This window comes from Magallana gigas, chromosome 6 (assembly GCF_963853765.1).
Source record: "Magallana gigas chromosome 6, xbMagGiga1.1, whole genome shotgun sequence".
Taxonomy (NCBI): domain Eukaryota; kingdom Metazoa; phylum Mollusca; class Bivalvia; order Ostreida; family Ostreidae; genus Magallana; species Magallana gigas.
The window spans coordinates 18594293-18621624 of record NC_088858.1 but is presented as its reverse complement, the minus strand read 5'-3'; the positions used below and the strand labels follow the sequence as shown (position 1 = coordinate 18621624).

At 31.2% G+C, this 27332-nt stretch overlaps 2 protein-coding genes and 1 long non-coding RNA gene across 4 annotated transcripts; all 3 read left to right on the top strand.

Moving 5' to 3' along the window:
- Positions 1-723: 723 nt before the first annotated feature.
- LOC136276051 (uncharacterized) lies at positions 724-2860 on the top strand. The gene is made up of 4 exons (XR_010714529.1): positions 724-790; positions 1388-1510; positions 1719-1832; positions 2026-2860. It is a non-coding gene; the product is annotated as an uncharacterized lncRNA (long non-coding RNA).
- A 915-nt stretch (positions 2861-3775) lies between these two features.
- On the top strand, positions 3776-9995 carry LOC105339591 (uncharacterized). Its single transcript, XM_066087475.1, has 10 exons — positions 3776-4658; positions 4745-4837; positions 5238-5351; positions 5502-5709; positions 5884-6042; positions 6397-6482; positions 7224-7294; positions 7588-7685; positions 9109-9424; positions 9532-9995. The coding sequence occupies exons 3-10, from the start codon at positions 5250-5252 to the stop codon at positions 9629-9631; spliced, it is 1140 nt and encodes a 379-aa protein (XP_065943547.1). The 5' UTR covers positions 3776-4658; positions 4745-4837; positions 5238-5249; the 3' UTR covers positions 9632-9995.
- A 2901-nt stretch (positions 9996-12896) lies between these two features.
- On the top strand, positions 12897-20899 carry LOC136276618 (uncharacterized). 2 transcript variants are annotated; one of them, XM_066089057.1, is made up of 15 exons: positions 12897-13126; positions 13217-13339; positions 13471-13584; positions 15234-15311; positions 15395-15516; positions 15816-15902; positions 15979-16071; positions 17097-17210; positions 18008-18206; positions 18483-18638; positions 19023-19108; positions 19455-19531; positions 20125-20222; positions 20378-20663; positions 20776-20899. In XM_066089057.1, exons 1-15 carry the CDS (start codon positions 13060-13062, stop codon positions 20867-20869), a joined length of 1794 nt encoding a protein of 597 aa, XP_065945129.1. In that variant the 5' UTR covers positions 12897-13059; the 3' UTR covers positions 20870-20899. The 2 variants fall into 2 exon arrangements, with proteins under 2 accessions (XP_065945129.1, XP_065945130.1); XM_066089058.1 differs by lacking the exon at positions 15816-15902.
- The last annotated feature ends 6433 nt before the right edge of the window (positions 20900-27332 follow it).

Sequence of the window (27332 nt, the reverse complement as noted above, 5' to 3'; positions counted from 1 at the left end):
AACGTCTGATATATATCAATATATCATGCCTTGATGATATTTGAGTGACATTTGCATGTTTAATTTATAAGAATTCCCATACTATTCCACATGCATAAGTTTCTAATACATTAAGGGATTCTATATCATTTAAGAATACAAATTTTAAGAAATACGATGATGAAATTTAGTTGAATTCCGTTCCATTGTATGGTTAAACAATATGTGCCGGTATTTATTTTCCTTTCCAATGTCTGTCACGCAATTGTAAAGAACGATAAATGTTGCAGAATGGCAAATTTGTTAAAGATGAGCGAGTAGTGCATCGGTATGCAGTAAGACGGCCCAATTTATCTACATAATGTTAAACATGTAAAATTATAGAATGTCGAAAGTGCAATACCTAAATAAGATAGTTTGTGTAGCGTTTTATTTAGCCGTCAGTGTCTGATTCTAACAGATACAAAGAACAGCCATTTTTATAGAGATTTCCGAACAAAAATATATTTAAAAGAAGGAAATAACACGATTTCATAGCCAGAGATATGTTTCTGTTTTTGTATTAATCGGAATGAGATTATTTTGGAATATTAGTCAGAGGACTTGCAAAAGTAGGTGTTCATATATCAATTATAAACGATGAATGTTTAAGAATTTTTTTCCTAAAAAAAACTCGTAGAATTTTTTTCGCAATTCAGTTTTACGGATATTTAAATGCTAAATTAATTAAATATATGTATGTAGATGGCAATAGGTTTTCAAAGATCACAAGATATCTGGACAGAGAAAGCAAGATTTGAAGCTCAGATTAGTGAGTGTCCTTACTTTGACTACAGTCATGTAATATCAACAGAAACGGTATGGGATTGTATTTAGCTAATCGCTGTTTAAAAGTCGGTTTAAATCTCAGGTTTATAATATCTTACTCTCACTGATTATTGGTTAACTCTTGATTTTTGGATGTAAATGCTTATTCAGTAAACATAGAAGTACAAGTTGATCAACTGAAGGTCATGAAACATGTACAAACATGTACATGTACATTATTCGGCTTTTCTTCCTGATGGTAGGGAAATTTTTATGTCAAGGAATGTCAAGCTGAAAGTACATGTAAGTTCACACCTGATCTATCAATAAATAGATCCTCGAAGTTGTTGGAACTGGTTTGCATGCAAGAAAACTTAGTTATTATTCCGTAGAACAGTATAATAAACACTGTTGTAATTTTAAAAGAGTCAAGGGACGATCTTCTATGTTTTGCATTTTCCATAAGATAAATCTAATACATGTAAGAAAATATATTTCATCAAGTAGTTTAGTGAGATAATGCTTAAAGTGTATATCAGTTACAATGAGTGCTATTGCTTCCCAAAATAATTACTTTGAAATTGGGCTGTTTTCTTTAAAGATCATGAATTGCGCTATCAACATGGAAAGGGTCCATTTAATATCTTCATACTGGATACATCTTCCTTTCTTGGAGAAGAAGGGTCAATACAATTAAAGGACACGTTTGCCGCTATAATTGACGGTAATAAGCCAAACAAAATGGTTTGCTCGTTAACCTATTTTTACAATAGGTTCAAAGATATTAAGAACACCTTTTAAAAAGTTGGAAAATATCTTAAAAAGCTTAAGTATTGTTGTTTTGTTATATATCCTTAAAAAAATATGATAAAACAATCATCAGGTTGTAATTAAATGTATATTGTTACTAATGAATTTGGACTTATTTTCAGAGTATTCAAAACATCCTGACATCGACGAAAACGTTGCTGTTATTGTTTGTGGACGACATACTAAGTTTATACGTCATTATTCCAACCAGTACGAAGATATCAAACATTGTCTAGGTATTGTTTCACTTTAGTAGGATCAGTTGCGTAATTTAGAAAAATAAAAAAAAAAAATTTAGTTCAACTGAAAAGGTTTACATTAAAAAACCATTCTTTATTTTTATACAAAGCATGCTTAGAGCTAGTTCAAGTTACATCCAAAATCTATTATACCTTTTCTTTAAACATCATTTAATCTTGCCAATTTTAGATGATGTTGAGTTTGGTGGACCATGCCCTTTAACAGCAGCGTTTTTGTTATCACACGGAGGACTCGGAAATGTTAACAGTATCTCCACCATATTTGTTATACACTATTTGGCACATAAGCAAGCATGACAATCTATTATTTATATTCTAGTTTAAAGAAACCATAACGTGCGTATAAAAATACAAAATTACATGTCATAATCAAATATTATTTTTTTAGATTATTCTAGATCCTTTCGAGATTTTCATGTTCACCCAAGAGTTATTCTTGTTTCGAACGGAAGGCCAACAGATTTTTCAGAGTCTGACGATGATTCTAAATTTACAATGGCGGGAACTAGTGAAGTATTGGCTATAAGTTGTACTGCTGTAACGATGTAATATTAAACTGAGCACGACCCAAAGATAGATACAGTACCGATCAGACCCAACCTAAACCCCGCGTTTACTTTTTGGGTTTACTTTTGGTTTACTCTGGGTTTACTTTTGGTTTACTCTGGGTTTACTTTTTGAAAATTTGGGTCCACTCGGGGTTTACTTTGGGTTTACTCGGGGTTTACTTTGGGTTTACTTTTAAATTGCTTTTGAGGTCAACTGTATGCAGTGAAGTGTGAAGCAGACTAGTATTTTATCTTACAATCTTACTGCCTGTTACTCCTACCCTTTGTATATTCCGAATACACAGTTAGCGTCTGCTTTCAGGGGTATACTTCTGACTGGGTTTACTCTCTGTGTCAACTCTGGGTTTATATGGGTTTACTCTGGGTTTACTCTGGGTCCACTTTAGTAAACCCGAAGTAAACCCAGAGTAAACCCAGAAAGTAAACCCAGGGTTTAGTTGGAGTTTACTTCATGTTAGGTTGGGTCTGATCGGTACTGTATAATCACTATTTCGCTAGTGCTAATACGACAATGTGCTTGATTTTAAAGATCTCAAGCAGCACTTTCGAAGGATATGTCGGATTTACTGTCTGCACATTAGAACATTGAATAGAATTGCTTTTTTGAGCATTGCTTTTTTATCACAAAAAATTGTTGAAAACAAAACCATTGATTGAATCATTCTTTGGAATATCTTTAAGTTTTTTTTAATCTTTGTTTCCACTTTCAAACACTTCGGGCAAAAATCTTTCACGTATCATATAGGGAATATTTCATAAACATTAACCGTCGAATCACAATCGCAAACAGGTATATGTATATTCCTTTTAAATAATGACTGGCATGCGAAATTACTGGTAAGTTCACGTTAATGTAATGGGAAAGCATTAAGCTACATGTCATATGATACTATGATTGGATATATCGCACCGTAGGCGCATTGTATTTTCTATTGTTATTCTAACGCATTAAAAGAAAAACGTGATTCGAAATATTATATAAATGTATGAATGTTTTAATCTCAAGGCAAACGCATTTCAATAATGTCTTTGAGTAATTTACATATACATGTAAATCAAGATGAAGCTGCATATTAGTGCAAGGCGCAATGCGTGTGCAAATAGTAAAGTTTGCCAGTGTAAAGTAGAATAATGACCCCCGTAGAATAATGACCGGGGGTCATAAAAAATTTGTCTCCGTAGAATAATGACCGGAGACAAATTTTTTATGACCCCGGGTCATTATTCTACCTCGAAAAATTACCCTTTTGCCTGAATAATAAGTGTCATTTTCATAAAAAATGAGCAATTTGCTGATGCAATTCTAAAATCGAGATAAAATGATTTTTAAAAGTTAAGCAAGTTGTGCATAAATTTTGTTAATCAAATATCGGTTTTAAAAAATAAAGCTATATAAAATGGTATTCAGAATAATTCATGGTAAAATAACACGTATATAGTTCTGCAGACTTCTACACAAGTAAGAAGTTTAAAATGTAAACAAATAACCCTGGGGTCTATTTTCTTCAGAAAAATCTAATTATTCTACAGCAAGGGGTGGTCATAAACAATGTCGAAAAATGACCTTCGGCCATTATACTACGGGGGCCATCATTTTTCTTTACACCGGATGCCTCATACGAAACCAACTAGGGGCGGCCGAGGTCGATCACAGAAAGTATTTCAAACAAACTATTAAAACAGCTTTTTCTTAGGGATAGTAAGTGACGCTTTTGATGTGTTGCATGTTTACTGTTAACAAGTTAATGCTTTAACAAATGTTATTTCTGATTTCATAGATAACCAATTCTATTATCACACATATCTGTTTAAAGTTGTAAAACTATCTGTCATGTTTAAAAGTCAATCATGCGCTTTTTATTAAACCCAAAAGCTAAAAAAGCTAAAGACATTGCAAAAATAACGTTAATGGCAATTAATCAAAATGTTTAAGTTAGGCTGACTGTTACATGAACTATAGGTGTTTATTCGGTACATATTTTACTGAGCAGTTATAACAAGATATCAAACATTTATGATGCTTCTTCTTTCTGTCACTGTTTCATTCCATAATTTAACACATCTATCGGCTACTGGATTTTAGCGTGTAGCAACAAAAATAATACTGCAGGTATATTTGGTTTAAACCATCAAATATTTTAAACAGGAAACGAACCATTTGGTTGAAGTGACAGGAAAAATTGGAAGAATTTATCCAATTTTTTGTGTTCCCGTTGGGGAGAATCCTGATTTGGTAAATAATTATTTAGTTGATAATTATTTTTGTTTTTAAAATGAATATTTTAAGCTTGAACTCAATAATATATGTATATTTTGTAGACTACATTAGAGTTTCTTAGTGGCCAGTCACGAGGTGGAAAGGTGGTCTATCCGGACAAAGCGAGGCAGCTTGCAAAGTGCTCACAAAATTTGGTATTCATTTTAAACAAATAATTGTTTCATCAGTGATGTACAATAGTATTAATTATTAAAGTCTTGATTTGTGTAAATCACCCATACCAATAATGAAAGAAGTTTCGTAAGCGAAGTAATATTAAATTAAGATATAACACAAAGTTTTGTAACTCAGGACTTGCATAAAAGTGGCATATGCTTACACTTATTACATTACGTACGCTTCAAAAGATCAAGAACGTGTTAAGAAAAAAATTCATTATTGATGGTATACTTCTTAGAATCAGTTCATATTTAGTCTTAAATCTATTAGAGTTTAAACATCATCCATATTAAAAGTATCTCAGTTATTCTAGAAGTATTGACTTTACGTAAAAACCATTTCAATTGAAATCACAAAGGTTATTAATTATTACAGAAAACAGCTGCAATGCTATCGTTTACGATAGAAAATGACGGCAATGATAGAGAAAGAATTTTGACGTCATTGGTGTGCATGTATCCAAACGGAGAGTTTTCTGAAATGGATCAGGTTTAACACATTAACTGCATCAGCATGATAAACATGAACATTATTAAGTTTTACGTATCATAAAATGCTTAATGTCGAAGGAAATGTTTTTCGCATTTTTTAATTTTCTATAAACGATAAAATCTAATAGAAAAAAAATTATACTTAAAGAGTGATATCATTGAAGTGTGTATGAGGAAGCATTTGTACTGTTCGATGAAAGTTATAATCAAAGAGATTGAAGATGAAGACGATCTTTATAATGAAAGATATCCCCGTATGCCTCCGTTGGGGTCAAGGGTAAGAAGAGGACGTGATTGGCAGTGGGGTGACCAGGATATGTTTGGTCCTGGAACAGTTGTTGGGCATTCTAAAACGGGTATTCCAGTTAACTCAATAATTGGAAAGACATACAATAAAAACAATCATAATTTATATATCGTTGCCTCTTTTGCATTTCATACATTATCACAAGAAATATAAGAGTAGATTGATACAATATATGATCAAGTCTTAAAATGTTTACATAATTTTTTTACTTTGATTTCATAAGTTGGTTGGTTGAAGATAGAGTGGGACACAAATAAGACAATATATCCATATAGATACGGATTAAACCACAACGGAAATGATAAGTATGATGTTAAGGTTTGCAATGAACCGAGAATACTGAAAGATGAACTCATTGCTCCGGGTTGTTTAGTCACTCGAGGTACATACAAGATCATATATTTTTGATATTTTCATTGTTGTAGTAAAATTGATGTCTGTAAATAAAGTAGTTTTAAATGGTTTTAAAAATCCATGTAAGATATATTTGTTCCAATATTAATACATCAAGATATAGAAATATTATTAAACTTGTTAGAAATCTATAGCAATATTGCTGTAAGATGATCAATTTATACCTTGATATACTGCACTCAAATTCAAAAGTGTATGCTTATTAAAAGAGACTATCAGACAATATTTTGTTAGCAACATACTTAGAATATAATTTATGATTTAGATTTTCAATAATGATCAGTGCAACTTAAATAATGTTGTCTCTATTTGCATTTTCTAGGACAGGACTGGGAATGGAGTAATCAAGATGGTGGCGCAGGAAACATTGGAGCAGTCCTTTCGTTAGATAATAATGGGGTTGTTCGTGTATGTACTTTGCAAACATCTATGTTGTATTATAAGTAGAAACATTATGATGCATGTTTGGTTTTCAAATATGTGTGTTTGAGAAATTAAATTAAGATTTACACTGAAAATCTTGCAAAATATGTTATGTGCACAGTTCTTTCCACTCTTTTCTATTTGTTTTCACTTTCTATATACAATTTATTAACAATTTGTTGAAAACAATACAAATCTATTAAGTTAATTTGTATCAAAGCAGTGGCAACAAATTGAAATATTTACGTTAACTTATTTCCCTGAAAATTATGGTAATTCAGCCTTTAAAACTAATTATAAAAATCAGTAATGATATTTTCCAGACATTAATTTATAAACTCTAAACAACAATATTCATTTTTTCTTGACTCAAAATGGTAAGACCCACCCTGGCTCATTCCGTACCGTACATAATAATGTTAGGTAATCTGACGAGGCATACTGATGGATCCACCTTCCCCCAAATGCATGGGGAATCCGTTGTCTTTCTAAGGAACGTTCTAGTTGACAATATCATCAAATAACGTACTTTATTTCATTCTTATATTGATGTTCAGAGAAAGATGTAATCATTAATATTAATATCAATACACACGTGATATATATTTCTTTTTCTAAAACGGTCGGTACTTTCATACCTGTAAAAGCAATAAAAGAAATTATTGCTTGGATAAATTTTATGTTCGAGTCTCCACTCATTCCCTTATATCAATTCATATTTCTTAGGTGTGTTGGAAACGTGGCAGTTGTCACCGATATAGATATGGATACGACGGGAAGATTGATCTGCAGCTATGGTGATATTATTTTTATTCTACAAAATTTATTTATTTTAAAGAAAAAGAATTCTGTGATACCGCTATAATTGGGCTAGCATATGATGACACAATAACTACTTCATTAGATGAACTTAACACATGTATTTGAGGATGACTGTTATACAAGTGCAACGAATAAAAATCCATTCAAATAATAAAAATATCCCTTTAATTGTGTCAATACACAACTTTGTCAACATAATGTTGTATTATATTAGTTCTATATTGTTTTTGTACCCTGATTTTATATGCAAACACGTCAATTTCTGTAGTGATCCTTTTTCTCCGGAAAGCGTCAGATTTCTTAAAAAGTCTATGATAGCAGCTGAAGAAAATTATTCTGGAGAAAGCAATGTCTATAGTGAGGAAGGTATTTCTTTTTACGTATACGTATATCTAGCTTCTAAACTGTTTCTTTTAAGGTATCAATTAACATTTTTTTCTGTTGACTTTTTATTTCAAGCAAGTACATTAGTAACGCAGTACTGAAAAGCATCATACTTAACAAACACGATTGATAGACAATCAATGGTATTAATTTTCCGATCTTGGTAATCTTGGTTTTTTGAAAAACACACATAATAATATTAATAAAACCAGGCGAATCTTTCAATAAAAGGTACCCCACTAGTTTTGGAGCCATTGACTAGTAAATAGCTAACAAATTCTGAGAAGCTGCGGAAAATTCATAATAATCAGATTAAGTGAAAATGCTATCAAAGTGTATTTTTAGATAATTTTCAAATTTTAGGTTATGGTTTCATTGTGGTTAGATGAAACAGAATAATATTATTTATTTATGTATATGTACCGATGGTTAATCGACAACTGAAAATACACAGGCTTAGAGGTGATACAATCTAGACAAGTTCATTTTATATCTCAAACTCGCTGTTCCACTATACATATTCCTTTTTTAAAGAACGTGGCTTATTTACATGTACTCAAATTGAACTTTCATAACAGGCGTGGAGCCTGAAAAAATACGCGATCTAAAACCAAAACTATGTCGATTAAAACTAGGACAGCTTAGTTTCATATTATGCAATCATTGATGATTGTAATCAGCTATATAAACATATTTTCAATCATCTTATTTTTATGAGCATATCGTGTTTAAAATTTCTAGAATATGTATACATGTACCATCCATGAATAATTGAGGCAATAATTTTAATTTAGTAAGCAATCTAGCTATTGAACGCTCTCACAGATTCCTCGCTTTTAAAAGGACATGGTCACGATTTTGGTCAAAAATCATTTTTCCGATTTTAATGTTTACAATGCTTAAGTAAGGCATTTTTAATATGCGACCAAAATTTGAGTGTCATTCATTGAGTTATATATGAGTTACAGAGCTCACAATTTCTTACCATGTAAACAATGCTTTTGTTTACATTTTGAATGATGAAGTGAAAAATCTAATTTTAGACCTTAAATGAATGTGTTAAACTTTATAAACTGTTTATCTATTATTAAGATGAATAAGAAAACAGACAAATCAGCTAGAAAACTTTTTTACTGGTATATTGAACCTATGTAAACAAAAACAGGGCACGAACCTTGTTTACATAACAAAGAATTGTGAGCTCTGTATCTAGCTTATAAACTAATGACTAACTATCAAATTTCACTTGATCATTAGAAATGCATATCTAAAGCATTGTAATTAATAAAAACAGAAAAATAGAATTTGACCAAAATCGTGACCATGTCCCTTAAATAAATAAAAATATTACTTGTCTGGATAAAATAGTTCATACAATCTAAAAATTCATATTTGATTTTTATAGAATTTGAAAATGCACATCATCTGTCTAATTATAAAGATAAAGAAGCTAGAAACCCCACTTCAGTGGATTCAAACGTTAGTTCTACCAGTATCTTACAAGTCACAAAAGGGAAGTACTTCAAAAATAATATAAAAGAGACTATTCGAACACCAGAAATTGAACCAGACGGGCCAAATTATTCAAAAGTCAATCAGTGGTGGTGGAGGGATAGTGAAGGAGAATGGATTCCACACTCGAAAGAAGCAAATTGCAAAATTAATAAATGTTACAAACGTGATCCGAAATCAACTGTTGTTGTCATGATCAAGGACCAGGCGTAAGTTAATTTTGAATTCTTCAGTGGTGAAAATTTTTGAATGATATAATATATAAGATTTAATATATAATCATGCAATAAAAATGTATATAAAGGATTTAATTTAGTTACAGGGTTGTGATGGCAAAGAATATACAGATAAACATGTCAACAAGAGATTTGTCTGATGTCAAATTAGTGGAAAAAGACAATGATCAAAATATCTAACATTAGTTAACATTACAGACTGCAAAATTGTACCAGAGTTTTGTTATAAAAATGATTAAAAAGAGATATATTAATACACTTTGAACAAAATGTCAGATGATATTCCTTTCAAAAAAATTTGATACTATTATTTCCAATTAAAGCAAATTATTTTATTTTGTGAAAAAGACTAAATGGTCAAAATATTACATAAGATCTACAAAAATGTTATAAATACTTTTTTTTCGTTAAGAAATCTTTAAGAAAAAAATCAAAACATTCTTACTTAAAAAGTATTAAAATTTTCCTATATATTTATACTGAGACCTTTATCTCAAGGAAATTATTTTTGTACATGTTATAAAATTGAAAAATGGTCACGACCATCAATGTATTATTAGTCAATTGTAAAGAACATGTTTCAACGTAATGATCTATCATGATTTTTATATTAATTTTTTTCTTGAAAAGCATATATGCAAATAACACTTTCAAAATGGTGTAAATATTTCAGTTGGCCTTTTAGAACATTCTCATACCGGAATATTATCTTACGTAATGAGTCTTAATACATACACAGTTTCTACCACTTTTAAGTTTCCTTTATCCTATCAAACAATATTTAAGAATATAAAGAAAACTGAAGAAAACATCTGTTGCAACTAAAATATCTGTAATATAACCCATTTCTATTTATTATATTTTTGAAACATGTATCAAGTTGTAATATTGGCTTCTATGTTGTAGTCGGTTAACAATGAAAACAGTATCTGTATTTCCAGGACAATCAGAAACAGAAAATCAGAAAATCAGAAAAAATAAATGAAAAACAATTGTAAGCATACAATATTCCAAAATTTTCACTTATTCTGTCTCATCAAACACATTTCGCTGGAAAGGTGGTGTATTCTGTAAAAATACTTTTCATTTTTACGTCGATCTACAAAACACGAAACATTCTGTTGGTTTGCCGTCACTTTACTGTGCATGAACATCTAAACCTACTGTTGTTCAGTATTTGTAGATCTACTGCAGTGTAATGTTTGTGTGACCTCTATCAACTTCAAAACTAAACAATGTTTTAGTAAATAAATGACATGACACTATTCGTCTTTATTTAAAATTCATTTATGGGTAAACACGTCAGGAATATGTAACAAACTTTTTTTGATAAAATCTTCTGCTTGTAACGTGGCATAATATCACATCTACAATATATTCGTATTGTTAAAATGTTTGGTGGAGAAAACAGTACGACCAGACATAAGGTGTTCTATCATTGAGAAAGAAGTGTTTGCACTCGTAAGTATGCCGCTCGAAAAATAAGCCATTTTTTAAATCTTTATCATTCTCATAAACTATAAGAATTTTATCTTTGTTTTCCAAAAAAAAATTTGCACGAAAATATAGTTCCCGTATATGTTTTTTAATCAATTTTGGCTCATTGATAGAAAAAAAACTTAGGACATAAAAAGAATCTAACATCTTCTTGATAATGTTATATATTTACATTCCACATATTTTTGTACGTAAAGTGTGTGGAAAGCTTCTGTAGTTTTAACGCTGTAACATACACAGGGTACTGAAAGGTTTAAATGACGACCTAATTATGACGTCACAAACGTTGAACGCTGTAAAATGCAACATCAAAAGCGAAAATCAAAGTTCACATTTATGACTGTTACAGTGGTTCTTCCATTTATATCAACTAACCCTTAGGATAGAATAGGATGTTGAAGGTATAAATCATATTTGCATACAAGGCAAGAAGTTAAAAAAATGTAAGTATAACTATTGAATTATTATTTTTTGAAAGATATAGCCTCATAACTTCAGCGGTGTGTACAAACATTATAAGGCGCTTACACGCGTTTCTTAATTTGCACCCACCGCTGCAGTTATGAGATTAAATCTTTCAAAAAATAATGATTCAATGCTTAAAACAATCTTCTTTTGGGGGGTTCGAGGGTACAGATATTGTTTGCTTTTTGACTACGTTAAACTCAATCGGCTTTCAAGATTTCGAATGTCATTTATATGGAGCCTAAAATAACATTTTACACTTATTTTCTTGTTTACTGTACTAGTTTCTCATGTCACATGGATGTAGCTTATTTTAATTAATTAGTTAACAATGAAAATTACAACAACAAAAACTCATCCTGTGTGCTGCCAAAACTTGCTCGAAATTTGGTGGCGAAATATCCTCTTCCCACGGGAAGCAAATACTATTTAGTAACATTAACTTGATGTAGATCGATTGTGGTAGAACCACTAAATAAACAATTCAATAAAACACGTCTTATAAAAGCATCTCAAACGATAAATAAGTACACATATAGCTATCAATAAACATTTTTCTTTTGGGCATATATATCAAAATTTGAGCGTGCAAAAGCTATCCGATAAACTTATTGAACAAATATAAATTGATCAAAGGAATTAGAACGATTTTAATAAGGCCTTTGAATTTCAGTAGGATGTATTTTTTTATTTCTTGCGTCAAAACAAGTTCCAATTGACGCCGGTTTTAAGCGCTTACATCAACTGCGTAGTCTTAACTCAAAGGCCAGACAAATCTTGTTGATTTCAAGAGGTATAGCTAAATGGCCAGCAATGAAATAGACAGGCTAATATCACATTGCTGTTTTATACAACTACCCAAAGCCCAAGCTCTTGTTAAAATGGTTCTATTTGTTTTAACAAAAACATTTACATAAATGTTCGAAATATATCTAATATAAGATGCTATTTATAATAGCAGCATCCTTAAATTAGGGAAGGAATTCTAAAGTTTTCAAAATATAACTCACATAAATTTGTATTAGGATTTGTGAAATGCTATCCTTCCTTTCTTTTTTTTTTTATTGAATGTCACTATTTTTTCCGTTTATGTTTTGTGTAAAAAAAAACACATATGTACTAGGACTTTTGATTGAAAATTATCAAAGAAAATAAAGAAAAATAGAGTTATTTTGACAATCGACCCAATCTTATACTTTTAAATGGAATCAAGCATTGAAATAGCAAAGGAATATTGGAATATCAAATCATCTTTAGCAGCTCAAAAAAGGCTAATATCACATTGCTGTTTTATACAACTACCCAAAGCCCAAGCTCTTGTTAAAATGGTTCTATTTGTTTTAACAAAAACATTTACATAAATGTTCGAAATATATCTAATATAAGATGCTATTTATAATAGCAGCATCCTTAAATTAGGGAAGGAATTCTAAAGTTTTCAAAATATAACTCACATAAATTTGTATTAGGATTTGTGAAATGCTATCCTTCCTTTCTTTTTTTTTATTGAATGTCACTATTTTTTCCGTTTATGTTTTGTGTAAAAAAAAAACCACATATGTACTAGGACTTTTGATTGAAAATTATCAAAGAAAATAAAGAAAAATAGAGTTATTTTGACAATCGACCCAATCTTATACTTTTAAATGGAATCAAGCATTGAAATAGCAAAGGAATATTGGAATATCAAATCATCTTTAGCAGCTCAAAAAAGTGAGTTCTCGTTTTTAAGATTTATATCGATTTATAGATTAAAGACTAGTACAGTTATTGCAAACATTAATTACGTGTATGCTGTTTTAGATCGTGAAACGCGTCATCAACATGGAAGGGGTCCATGCAACATTTTCATTTTGGATACTTCTTCGAGTCTCAGAGAGCAAGGTTTTGCACAGATGAAAAATGCATTTACTTCCATTATTGATGGTTTGTTTTTCCCTGAATCACCTTAGATATGGTCTTTATGGCATGTTAGATTTATTTCATGTCATACGGTATGGTCTAGCAGTATAACTGTATAGCATTTATTATTCACAATAATTTTCATTGATTTTCAGAGTATGCAAATCATCCAGATATTGACGAGAATGTTGCAGTCATTATCTGCGGACGACAAACCAAGTTTTTAAGTTACTATTCAAACCATTATGGAGAGTTAAAACGTGCTCTGGGTGAGTTGAAATGCAAAGAAAAAGTCTCCAATGCAATAAATACTTTAGAGACGGTGTAGCCTAGCTGATCGAATATGTTCATATTATTTACAAGCTTTTCAATTTTATTTTTAATACTTCAGATGTTGCTCTGTTGAAGCCGGTCATATTTTTAAAAATATTATTTGTGTGTGTGTGTGTGTGTGTGTGTGTGTGTGTGTGTGTGTGTGCGTGTGTTTTTCATCCACTGAAAGCACAAGAAATATATTGCATGGGTAAAAACAAGGAAAACAAAATCTAGCACTATAACTAACACTACTAAAAAACTATGAAAAATAAAAACTACATCTTATACAGTTTTGATAATCAATTTTGATTAAGGTCTTGGCAATCCTGCAGGTTGCTTTGGAGTTTTCAACTAACTGTCAACTTCACACCTGATCGTAAGTAGTAAAGTAGGGCATTGTTTTAGATCCGAAGTATGTAATTTATTTTGCAATGAATCGAATTTTTATTGCAAAATTAATTCATACTTCGGATCTAAACATACCGCCACTTTACTTGACATGGATCAGGCGTGAAGTTGACAGTTTGGTGTAAAGGAGAAAACTTTTTATCAAATTGAAGATAAAGAAATAATTATAACTAGACTCTTGTTGCTATAGCAACAAAAAGGTCTTCCGTTCCTCATGTATTAATCTGCACAAAAAATCCAGTTATTTTGTAAACAGAAAATGGATATAATATACACATTTTGTCTTTCCTCAAAGTTTGGATGTTCAAGTTTTTGTTAGTTATAATATCTCGTTGAAAAATGGTTTTTGTCTCGGGACCGGAAACGAACAAACAGAAACGATTTACGATTTAAGAAATGGAAAATAGATATTTTAGTACATTTACATACGGTACGTTACTGTTCATCACATTGAGTAAAATGTTTAAAAAAAAGTAAAAAGTTTTAAAAAAAGTTGTATTGCTTGAACGCTTCGAGTAATAACCGGAAGTGACGTAGGACCAAATGAAACCCGTTAAACACATGTTCAATTAATGTCCATTATCTATATCAGTTTTGTGTCTTGATCAAACACAGTTTCTGAGATCTCGTGGGTACTTTGTTTTTAAAACAGAAGGCTGCATGTACCTGAGATAGTTGAGATGTCTCACGGGAAGTCGAACTTTTTTTTACCATGTGTACAGTAGATGACCTTTTGTATATCTATAGCTAAAATGTTGCTTCAATGCTAAATAACCAAAATATTTTTAAAAAATCAAAATTGGGTGTACTTCCTGTGACGACCGGAAGTTACGCCAAAATAGTGTTACCACATGTACATACATAGGTCTATCATCACACAAAGTCTGGTTGTTCAAGCCGGTTAAACACATCATCTCGTATTTATATGTAATGAAATTCTCGTCAAAGCAATTGTACAAAAAATAGCAAAAAGACTCTGTTCTGACCTATTTTGACCACGTTTTATGTTCACATTCTTAGCCTCTTCCTTTAAACTTTTTTAACCTCAGCATAGACGAGTCATTTTTGCGGCAGAGACGATTTTAACTACGTACGTTATTGGTGCAATACAAAATCAACCCATAGTCATTCTTATGCGGTACACTTTTTAAAGATAATTTCATTAAATATAACTTTAATAACCCACACATTTCAGATAATGTTGAATTCGGTGGACCGTCACCATTAACAGCTGCGTTCTTACTATCCAAAGAAAGTCTGAAACGTGATGTCAGTAAGTTTTTATATATGATGAAAACTTTTGTAATTTTTTATATTAATCTCGGTAACACATGCGTTATAGTCAATTTGTTTCAGGTCACTCATACCAAATGGGCGAGTTTCATATTCATCCAAGAATACTTTTAATATCGGATGGCAAACCAACATATTTTTCAGAATCAATTAACCACGACTGTTCTGAGAATGGAACCCTACAAGTATCATTAATATATTTAACTGTTTATTTTTTTCATCGATGTTTTACGATGTAAAAGCAGCCATTACCTATTTTTATACATTGCTAAATGAACATACAAGTCAAAACAATTGATATCAATGATAAAAGTTTAACAAATTATATGATAAATATAATAGTAGGGGAATGTGGATATTTCTGACAGGTGAAATATTTCGGACAGTCAAAAATTAATGCTTATAAATTACTTTTTGTTCTTGTTTGTTTTAAATTTCAACTTGCTTTTCTAAAATAATATATTAATATGAAAAAAAATTGCAGGATGTAAACGTTTTATTAAATGAAACGGGGCGTTTAGGAAAAATACATCCAATATTTTGTATCCCTGTTGGAACAAATCCTGATCTGGTAATTATCTTGTTTGTAGAACGTATCGATTTCACTTGAATTCATTTCATGCATTTATTTATTTTTTCAATTTTAGACACTTTTAGAATTCATCAGTGCCCAGTCCCGTGGAGGAAAGATGATACATTCACAGGAATCTCGGCAGTTTGCATTATACTCCAGGAATATTGTTAAATATTATAATACTTTTTAACAATTAGTTATTAAAATTCTGAATTTGTAATGAATGTCAAAATGATAGCAATTAAACGCATCTTTTGTAGCTAAAAATTGTCATCTATTTTAATTGCAGATACAAATAACTAAGAGGAAAAACAAAATTGTTATTTGCTCAATATATTATATTTGTATTTTAACTACATCTCCTTATATAATAATATGTAAACGGTGTGACCGTTGGACCAAGTGCATATTCAACACAGTGGAGTTTGAATTTTTGTAGAGCAAAATTTATTTGAAAACAAACGTCGCATGCTCAGTCTACATTACGACGTCATGTTTCATACTTCAAACGTAAAAGTTTTATTTTCGGTAATACCCGAAGAAAGGTTCTTGATTTTGAGCAATCTTTATTTCTTCTTCCAATGCTTATAATTCCCTTAGTTCATTGATTGATTTGTTCTACTTTATTCAGTTTCTAAAAGATCGGTTTATTTATGTTAATGATTTTATTGTCCATCTAATAATTTGATAAGAAATACGTGCAACTATTCGAACTTATTGATTAAAGCACTGTTAAAAGAGTTTTATAGTTTGCACAATCAATTATTTTCATCTTGATTACTTTTAATTAAATATGGGAAAGTTTTTGATCGAGATATTGGGCAAAAAACATCAACAATTGCAGTCTTTTAATGACCTAGTTTACTTAGGAAAACGGCGGCCAATAAGGCGGCGCTCACGGCTTGATTTTTTTTCGGCCCTCAGTACTGCTGATTCAACTCTCATTTTTCACTGATTTTCTTATTCATACGTGTTACCATTAACCCCTGCTTCAGATGGCGGACTTTGGACGCCTTTTGTTGCGCTTTTTATTAGTTGAAAGCATGGATGCTTTTTTCAAGATGGACCCTTAATGGTTTTCGTTCTTTCAATTCTGCTATTCTGAAGTTGTTGCTGATATATTGATCAAATAAAAATAAAAATCCGGATAGAATATCGATACATTTGTTATACAACATCCCTTAATTGCAGATGATAGCTTCAAAACTGACATTTTCATTTGAGAACGACGGTAATGACAGAGAAAGAGTCTTGACGGCCCTGGTTTGTTCCTTCCCAGATAAAGTATTCACAGAAATGGACCAAGTAAATCATTTTTTATATTGCCTTACTGCTCTCTCTCTCTTTCTCTCTCTCTCTCTCTCTCAACTTAACCTGAAAAATGAGATTAAATATATTATGCTAGCGCATTCGAACGCTACCAAATACATTAGTCTTCTTTACTTGAATACGCATACTCGATTTCATGGTAGGGCATTCTGGGAAAACTGTACTACTGAAGATAAACTGTGCCATGTGAATTTCGTTTTATCATTTACATATGATCTGAAGTTTTGTGTTTTATAATAAATGCCAAAAAGTGACTATATCTAATGTTTTATAATGTCAAGTTATTTTTAAAATTATATGAATTGCTAGCTTGACCTTAACTACATTCAAGCTCGTAAAACAATTTTGAATATGTTTTCCGAGCTTGCCGGAAAGGCCCGAGAAGATACGATTGCCACAATACAGTACCATTGTTGTACTGATTTAAAAAAATTTCGTCTCGAAATTGAATGAATGTTAAATACAGAATAATTAAAGCACAGTTAATGAATATGGCCTAAGTCAAGCCCTTAAACTCTAGATTCACAATTCTATAAAAATAGACTCCCACCCCACTCCACCACAATTCCATTGCACCACGGTGCCTTCCTATTACATGTAATAATAAATCGGTTTAGAAAATTAAAGCAATGTTTTAGAAATGATGGCTACAGTGCTAGCTCACAAATCTTTTTAAAAGATAAACTTGTGATGATAATATAACAAGAAATAATTTAACACCTAATGTTTGATTTTTTTTTCGTTAATCAGTTGATTGTGCTTACAATTTGTAGACGGATATATTTGAAATTTGTTCCAAAGTGACATTATATAAGTCGCTGGATGAAATCTCAAGCGAGCAGAATGATGCTTATGAGGAAAGGGATCCTAAAATGCCTTCGCTCGGTTCCCGAGTTATTCGTGGACGAGACTGGAAATATTCAAATCAGGACAATTTCGGTACAGGAACGGTAATTGGACATTCCAAGGAAGGTTAGTACAGATATACCGAATTTAAACATTTCCTTTTTAATCCAATTAAGCTCAAAGAAAGTTGAGACAGAGTAAATCAGCATCATATTAATTTCTCCAAAAACAAACAATTTGAAAAGATAGTCATAATGCATTATTTGATTCCTCTTTAAAGATTAAATAGCCCTGAATCTATTTTTCATGAAATTTTGTAAAATATAAATTGTTGCTTAAAGCAAATGCTCTTAGCGATACATTTTATCTTCATATATTTGATGCATTTCGTTATTTCAATAGACGGATGGTTAAACGTAGAATGGGACACGGGATCAGTACGAATGTACAGATATGGGTCAACAAATACCGAGAAGGACAAGTTTGATGTACAGGTGTGCGATAATCCACGAATTTTGCAAAATGAACTTATTGCTACAGGCTGTCTTGTCACCAGAGGTATAATAAAATAAACCGTCGTTATATGACTTTGTTATATTGTTATTTATTTGGATTTTTATTAGTGCAATTTTTGTACATTTTTGCACAAATCAAGATTGAATGCTTATTTTGAAAAACAGCTTTGCCCCATTTAAGTCTCAAAGTTTGGCTTTTTAATGCGTTTTACTAGACAATTAAAGCAACATGTCAAAATATAAATGTACACAAACTTTGTATGATAATCAACCGTTCTAGATTTTGGGAAACTTCCCTTTTTAATACATTTCTCAAACATTCTAAACAAGCATTATAATTCACAAAATTTCTTTGTGTATACATTTTAAGAGTACGTCCAAAAAAAACACAGTAAATTTAGCATTGTCGATTTCACAATACATTTAGGTCCGGATTGGCTTTGGAATAACCAAGACGGTGGTACCGGAAATATCGGATCGGTTCTTACTGTTAGGAGCGATGGAACAGTTTTAGTATGATCATTTTTACATTTTAAAACTGATATATGGCTTTTTTGTAACAAAAATATTTTAATATATATATATATATATATATATATATATATATATATATATATATATATATATATATATATATATATATATATATATATATATATATATATATAATTCAGAGAAAAACAGAAGTTTTTCAGATTTTGAAAAAGAATTAAGCATTTTCACGCCAATCATCAATGATTGACAAAGAAAAACAATTTTTACCGTTTAGCAAAGTTTCGCTTGGTGATACATGTAGGTCTTTTTTTAATAGAAATGTCTCATTTACTAACAATATTATTTTCTTGATTTATTATGTCAGGTGCAATGGGAATGTGGTAACAGGAGGCCTATGGGATATAGATTTGGATGTGATGGCAGATTTGAACTACAAATTTGGTATTTTCTTTATTTCCGACTTAATAAAACTTATCATATAAATGCATTTAGTTTGATATGTATACATGTACATTTTACATAATAACTGGCTATGAGAATGATAGAATTTTAGAGTTTCTTTTTTCTAAGCAAAGCCGAAGGAAATTAATGCTGAAGAAGGGAACAATAAGCTTGCTATTCTACAAATAGTCAGTGATAAGATATGTATCATACTTAAAAATACGCTATTTGTTTGCAGATTTGTTGGCGGTTTACAAATTGGAATTATCGAACCTTCCATTTAACGTAGCGACTCGGATAACACCAGAAGTGTTCCGAGATTTTAAAAAAATGAAAGAACCCAAATGCTGTAACTGATTAGTTTGATGGGCAGATTGCATGAAATTTATTACGTAATGAAATAAAAGAGGAGATTTTTTGTCGTTTTTTTTATATAGAAAATATACACAAAGGTATAATTAATTTTATCATACAGTAGAGATCACAGCATGAAACAAGTTGTGTTCGTGAAGGTTCAAATTACGCACATCCATGTACTGTTATTCGTACATGATATTATACTATCATAATTACGATTAACTTTTGATTCACAGTGACCCATTCTCGGCCCAAGCCGCCAAATACTTTAAAAACCAAATGAGGAAAGCTGGGATGAATTCCCCTGATGAAGCTGTGGATTGTGCTAACAAAGGTAGAATGTCCTATTTCGAGCAAATACAACTTCACATTGTTTTATAGGGAGACTCGTATTTTAACGATCTGTAGTTAAACAAATTATGAGACGAATCATACATGTAAACAGTTACTCTTTCCATTAAAAAAAATTCAAACTTAAAATATTTACAGAATGTAATAATGTGTCGGGTTCACCTGTTGAAAACAATGTTGACACAACAAAGAGGCCCATCTTGCATATATCAAAGGGAAAGTACTTTAGAAACGACACAGTGAATGATTCATGTGCGGATGCTGATACGGATGGACCAACATTTCATCATGCAGTGAATCAGTGGCTATGGAAAGATGGCAAAGAAGGATGGATTCCATATTCGACAGAAATGAATGACAGGATAAATAAATCTTACACTCGTGATCCTAATTCTACTGTTGTTGTTACTGTCAAGGACCAACTGTAAGTTACAACAATCAATTTTCTGAAATGATAAAACTACGGATGAAATTTAATCAGATCAGTTAGGAACAACATTAAACATTGTATTGTACTTATAATAGAAAAATTTTAGTTGCAGGGTTTTGATTGCTAAATCTAAGCAAATAAACCTGGCGACAAGAGAGATATCTGAAGTGAAGCTGGTAGAAAACGATACAACAGTGTAAATATAATGATGGATAAACATATAAACTAAATACTAACTTGTCTTAACTTTATACGGAAAGTATTTAACTGCACAAATGTATCTGCCAGTACAAAGGTGGATTTGAACATATTTAAAAAAAGGTTTGAACGCTAGTTCTTTCAACTTGAGGGGCTCTTACCCTAAGAAGGCTTGGTGGTCAACAAATTTTCCATCAGATCTACCTGAAAATTTTACAGTTGTTTTCCTTAGACATTAAATATTATTTAGAAAAGAAAGACTAAAATAGTTTAGCCTTAAATCATAGGGTTTTATTTAAATACAAGGCTTTTCTTCACAAGACAATTGATAATGTCTAAATAATGGCCACGACCATCCAGTCCTCTTCAATATACAACTGTCATTGTACTTATAACTATGATAAATAATGGTACTTTTACGTAACTACATAAAATAAATAAAAACATAAACATGTATTAAAGATCCATTATTTGAATAAAGCATGGTTTTGGATAGTAATAACAGTGAATCTACCAGACTAGTTGATGAGCATTTAAACAGAAAAAAACTCTGATATTGTTAAGATTTACCTCCCTATTAAAACAAATAACAAGCGATGAGATTTGATTTAGTAATAAAGTAATATTTAGAGAATTTTTAATGCTTCACATCTGGAATGCTTATGTCTGTTACATACAACGAAAAATTTACGCGAGTCCTCAGGTAGACCACACGAAAATTTGGCACTTTAATAATACTTTTGTTCCCAAACCGATCATTATTCAAAATGTTTAGAAAGAAACGTTTTATGTCTTCTGTTTCTTTAACTACAGTATGGTAAAGATTTTGTTTGAATATTTCCTATGCTGCTTTTAAAGCTACTGAAATATGAATTGTCTCTGACAGATATATTAAAATTGTTCAATTGCTTTATTTCATAAGTAACAAACGATTTCTATTAATAAGTAGTTGAAGTCTACATTTTGGAAGAGTATGGTCTTCTCGATTCGTGTATTATAATTTGAATAAATTCTCTTAGTTTATGGGAATATATTAAAGAGATAAACAGGAACTAAATCGTGATGGACTCTAAACCTTTTGTTAAGTTTTTCTACGCTTTGTCTTTCTGTGAGTGTCCACCAACCTTTAATTTGTTTTTCTTAATATAGTGATTCACAAGATGATAGTATGGGTAATCCCGTACTATACTATAAATCCAGATTATATTTTGGATAATGTTTTATTCAAATGATAGGTTTTAACATTTTGTTAGTGAGGGCTTATCTTTAATATGCCCTTTTTATTATGTTATTCATCTATCCTGACCAGATGAGATCATAGCAAAAAAATATAGCTCGTTTCAAAATATCGTCGATTTTCCCACTTGGTGACAGCGAATGTTAAGGGTCATTTTTCTACGTAGAAAAATGACCCACTTAGTTGTAGAATACTTCGATTACATCGTAGAAATCATGGCCTTAGGGTCATATTTCTTCGTTTGGGTTGTAAAAAAAGACCATTAAATACTGACTAAAGTTTATTACATATTTTATGTTTTACTTGTTTTGGGTCCATTCTTTTTCCTTTGGTTGGATAGAGGGATGGTGGTGATGGGATGGGGGATTACATTGCCTGCTTGGCACCTAAAAAATTTTATGGTATAACCCTGTTATAATAACCAGCTTCAGTTCGCTTTTCTGATCACTTGTCATTGCCTATTATCATTACTTCAGTCTGTTTTTAGGCGGAGGCTCTATTGGCCTCCTCTATTGCTACCGGTCAGCTTGCATATGAAGTAGTGTACTTCACGGTTCGTTAAAGATCTGATTAGTTTTAAAGTTTATTTTAAGCAAAATGCATCGGTCAGGTAAACAGCATTCAGTCTACTACATTGTCATTTGTGAATGACTGCAACATTGCGTTCTCCAATAACTTGATTCAGCGATGCCATTAATCATTACCTTTTGATTAGGGTAGAGTTTCATGCATGTGTATATTTAGGAAAAATTTAGGAACTTCAATATCAGAACATTGAACAACGCAAAACGTTTTGTGACCTTACTGTTGGTTGGAATAAACACAAATTGGGCACTGCAATTTTTTTTTCTCAAACAAGTATTTAATATAGGTATTGGCCGATACTGATCAGCCTTAATTCAGAGTTAAATTACAATGTACTTTGGAAAAAAAAACCATGCCATGCTAATACAATGGCAGTTTTACATTCTTAAATTACTTTGGAATTCAAATTCAAATTTTGGAATTTTGAAAATCTGTCAAAGATGATGTGATATGTCTTATTATCATAGTGTAAAATATAATCTTTTATCATAAAACTAATGAGAAGAGACCTGACTTCTAGTAGGGCTGTCATAAAAGGAAGGATATGGACTGTAAAACTAGATAGAACCTCCTAATTAAGACAGCAACTTTTTTTTCTTGATTTTTATAACTTAATAATAAAGACAATTATAGTGAACAATTGTAATATAGTAGACTGTTATTACCCTGGATACATAGTGTCTGCCTATGTATTTGTACATCCGGAGATTATGTGATTGACTATATGTAGATAAGGTTGTCTACCGGGTTAGCCAGGATATTACTTGTACATTAATTTAAATCTCTATACATTGCTAATATAGCCTTATTTTTACACATTTTTTTACTAGCTTTATGCACCTATGTTATTTGTGTAAACATGTGTACTATACGCAAACATTATCTGTAGAACTTATACAACTCTAAATACTTTTTATAGTCGGTATTTTTTTTTCATAAGCAATATAAAATTATATGACGAAAATAATAGCCATAGTATTTTGGGAATAAGACAATGTGTTGCTTTGTAGATAGCTAATTTGATTTTTGTGCTTGAAGTAACTGTGTACTTTGTTCTTATCAATAAATAAATTATCCAAAAAAGAGGCAAGAAATTTTGTTACAGGCCAAATTTGAGGCCTGGCCAAAATTTGGGGCCAAGCCAATTTTGATACCAAAAAAGTGTTTGTTTTTGTTGATTTGTTTTCCAGCTTTTAATTACAAGAGCTTGCCACTTTGTTTATGGTTAAAACAACGCAGTTGAATTCCAAACATCTCCTCCCATGGTGACATTTATTAAGATTTAAAAAAAGTGACGAAACATGTTTTCCGTTTTTTCTTCTTTTCGCTTGTCTTGATTTCGGATTAGTCTGTCCTATTTCCTTTAAGAAACAATGCTACTTGTCTGTACTTACACAACTTTATTGAGCATGTAATGGCGACAATGCAGAGTATAGATTTTTAAGTTATCAGACATTTAGTGTAACGTTAGCGCAATTGTGATAAATCCAAATTCTGAATTTACACGCGAGTTGCTGTCTTATGTGTATCTGTAAGATAAGTCTGTTGGCGTGACAGTGCTTTGTTTGGTTGTCAAACATTCAGTGCAACTTAAAATAGAACAGATACTAAAAACCGCTTTATTTGTCGAAATTTCACATCTGGCTTCTGGGATTTTTTTTTCTAAAAATATGCAATACGTAGTCATTAAGTTTAGGTTTGACTATGAAATCATCCGCTATAATAAATAAACCCTGCTTATGGATGCCGTTATTTAAAAAAAGAAAAGAAATAGTATGCCCACCGATGGAATCGATCCAGGGCTCAAAAACCTGTGTGACACAGCCAACACTTTAACCTACTAATCTATCCAGAACTCACATTATTAGATGTAGATATACGAGGGTCAATAAAAAAAAACGAAGACAATGCGGCTGTCTATCGTATATTTTTCATGAAAGTCATACTTAACAGATTAATCTCTGCACCAAAAATTATGTTATTGATATGCGAAGTTTTAGTTCATTTGATGAAACGGTATTTTTGTTACCCCTTTTTAAAAACAACATGTTTTGTCACCACGGCGCACGGTAACGTTCAAAACATAAAGTCAAAATTAAACACGCACAGTTTATAGATATACTCCATCTATATATCACGCTTAATCTCTTGTGCCTTTCTTCTTTCAATTTAAAATGGCACTGAACCACTTAACATCTTATTTGCACACATTTGCTCGAGAATAATAAGTTTGTTCTTCAATGTTTTCATTTTCTAACCGTGTATATCTTAGTTTACAGTAAGGATAACCCTGAACGTTGGTTGACGTTACTTCTTTTATGACCAAATATTTACAGATATTCTACTCTCTTTCGGACTGTTTCATATTCAAAATACAATGACCACAACCCCCACAAAATTTATTACAGTTAAACACAAACTTGCAAATAATTGTTCACTTATTTTTTGCACCATTGAGCATTTTCACAGCTTGTATCGGCTTTTTCCTGAATTTAATCCATTTTATTTGTACTTCTCGTTGCGCCGTGACGTCAGGCGACGTCGATGTTTTTAGTCAATTCGAAAGAGGACTATCTGACTTAAGTTACTAATATCTGTTCGACAGAAGAATATATCCCGTCATTATTTGGTACATAGAATACCATGACTATACTAAATTTGAAGTTTTAATATAATTTGGTTTTAAGCCAAATTTATAGAGATAATACTTTCAACATTATATGGTTTATTGTTGACATAACACACATTTTGACCGTGCGCCGTGACCTCATTTTTGCAGGATTAAATTCTAAATAATTCTTAGAAATAAAGAAATTTATTAACTTTTTTTCTTGCAAATTGTCTGAAACTATTGCTAAATTATGTCTACCAAATTTAGTAATGATATGACGTTAAGTAACATAGCTATGACAAAAGTCTTCGTATTTTTTGATTGACCCTCGTAGATCACTATGATAGAAATCAGTTTCCGTAATTGTTGTCGGTTTTTTTTGGCAATATTCGAGCCCAGGGCCGGGGTGCCTCTAATAAAATTATAGCTTAATATATTCTTTTAAACAAAACCAGTCAAAATATCTAAGATTTTGTAGGGACGATATCTAGGCCTATAACCATGCAGAAATATACCATTTTACTGAGAAAATGCTCTTTAGTCAATTTTAAAAATTGATAATAAAATTGCAAGAGCAATATGATAAGTTCAAATTCAAATCGAAAAATTTGGAAATATGTACGATAAAAAATAACAAAAAAAATTGATTTTCAATTTTTTTTTCGGAAATCCATCTCCCGCATAGATCAATTCTTTTCCTATTTTCAAAAGAGCCCTAACTGTTCATTTCGTCATCGACATTGTTTTTAATATTTGCAATCTGTACAAAAAGTTATTTAAAGATAATTTTCCTCTGCTACAAAATGCACATTATTTTTATCGGCAACGCAAACAATCCGAATGTCAACTAAAACCGGAGGTGATACCGTATAAAGGCTTCAGTCTTATTTCGCAACTTGTCAAGATCGTTACATTGTTCTTATCTTCTTAACTACTTAGGGAATACGTGTAATGGCAAAATTAACAAAATTATGATTTTTATGGTCAGAAATGTTAGATTATCTCACTAATTTTCGAGGGAAGGTGTTAATTATTATTTTTACTTATCACATTTTAAGTGTTTTTTGGTCATTGAGGTTAGGATGTATCATGTCAGAGGTTTTTGCATATACAGTGGGACTACGGATATCCAGACCCCAGATATCCGAATGCTTCAGTTTACGGACGATTTTATTTGGGAACAGATTTTTACCACAAAACACAGTTCAACTATTAATTTTGCTTCATTTAACCGGACGGTAAAATTTGACGATACCCCACCAAATACTACAGAAAGTTTACGTACGTCACACCTTTTTCAGGTGTTAGACCCTCGATCATGAGTAGCTTGTATAAACACTCTCAAGTCCCAAATAACTTTCAAACTACCGACAGTGCTTAAACGTGTAGTTAGACAGGATTATTCACGCCTCACGTGGCTTGGGTATCTTTACCTGCACATTTGCCAAGTATAATCGTTTTTTAAACATCACCTTATTTTAAAAGAAGAATGTGCAAAATTATTTTTTTTTGAATGGAAAGATTTACATATCTTGGTGATTAATCTATTTAAAGAAGTTATCTTAAACGAATTGTCTCATGAATGCCTTGTTAGATAAAGTCAAAACCGCAAGTAGACCAGGGAAACAAAATGAAAGCATGTTAACTCATCGTAAGTCCAGCGGTTGATCTTGCAATTTTCCAGCTGATAACAAATACTGTTATTAATCAAAGAAAGGTATTTGAAGAATAAAAATAACTTAAAAAAAAAATCATCAATTATTGTGAAAATTGACGTGTTGTGAAATGTAAAGTAAAATAAATATAACGTATATAACACCTATCGCTTTATTCTCTTTTGAGAAGTGGACAGGCATAGCCTACATCCATGTAAACTATGCCTGTCCACTTCTCCAAAGATTAGACTATCGCACGAAGTTAGCTAAATTCAGCTATTATTATATACCGGTTAATATTTTTTTGTGATGAATTAACGATATAAAAGTTAGAAAGCTGAATTTCAACAAACAACTTTAAATATGTTGCTGCTTCG

Coding starts and splice junctions, on each gene's coding strand:
- LOC105339591 (XM_066087475.1), top strand. CDS start 5,250: ATGCTATCGTTTACGATAGAAAATGACGGCAATGATAGAGAAAGAATT. Junction 5,710..5,883: donor TGTTGGGCATTCTAAAACGG/GTATTCCAGTTA, acceptor TGATTTCATAAG/TTGGTTGGTTGAAGATAGAG. Junction 7,295..7,587: donor AAGATTGATCTGCAGCTATG/GTGATATTATTT, acceptor CAATTTCTGTAG/TGATCCTTTTTCTCCGGAAA.
- LOC136276618 (XM_066089057.1), top strand. CDS start 13,060: ATGGAATCAAGCATTGAAATAGCAAAGGAATATTGGAATATCAAATCA. Junction 13,340..13,470: donor ATTTACTTCCATTATTGATG/GTTTGTTTTTCC, acceptor ATTGATTTTCAG/AGTATGCAAATCATCCAGAT. Junction 17,211..18,007: donor TATTCACAGAAATGGACCAA/GTAAATCATTTT, acceptor TACAATTTGTAG/ACGGATATATTTGAAATTTG.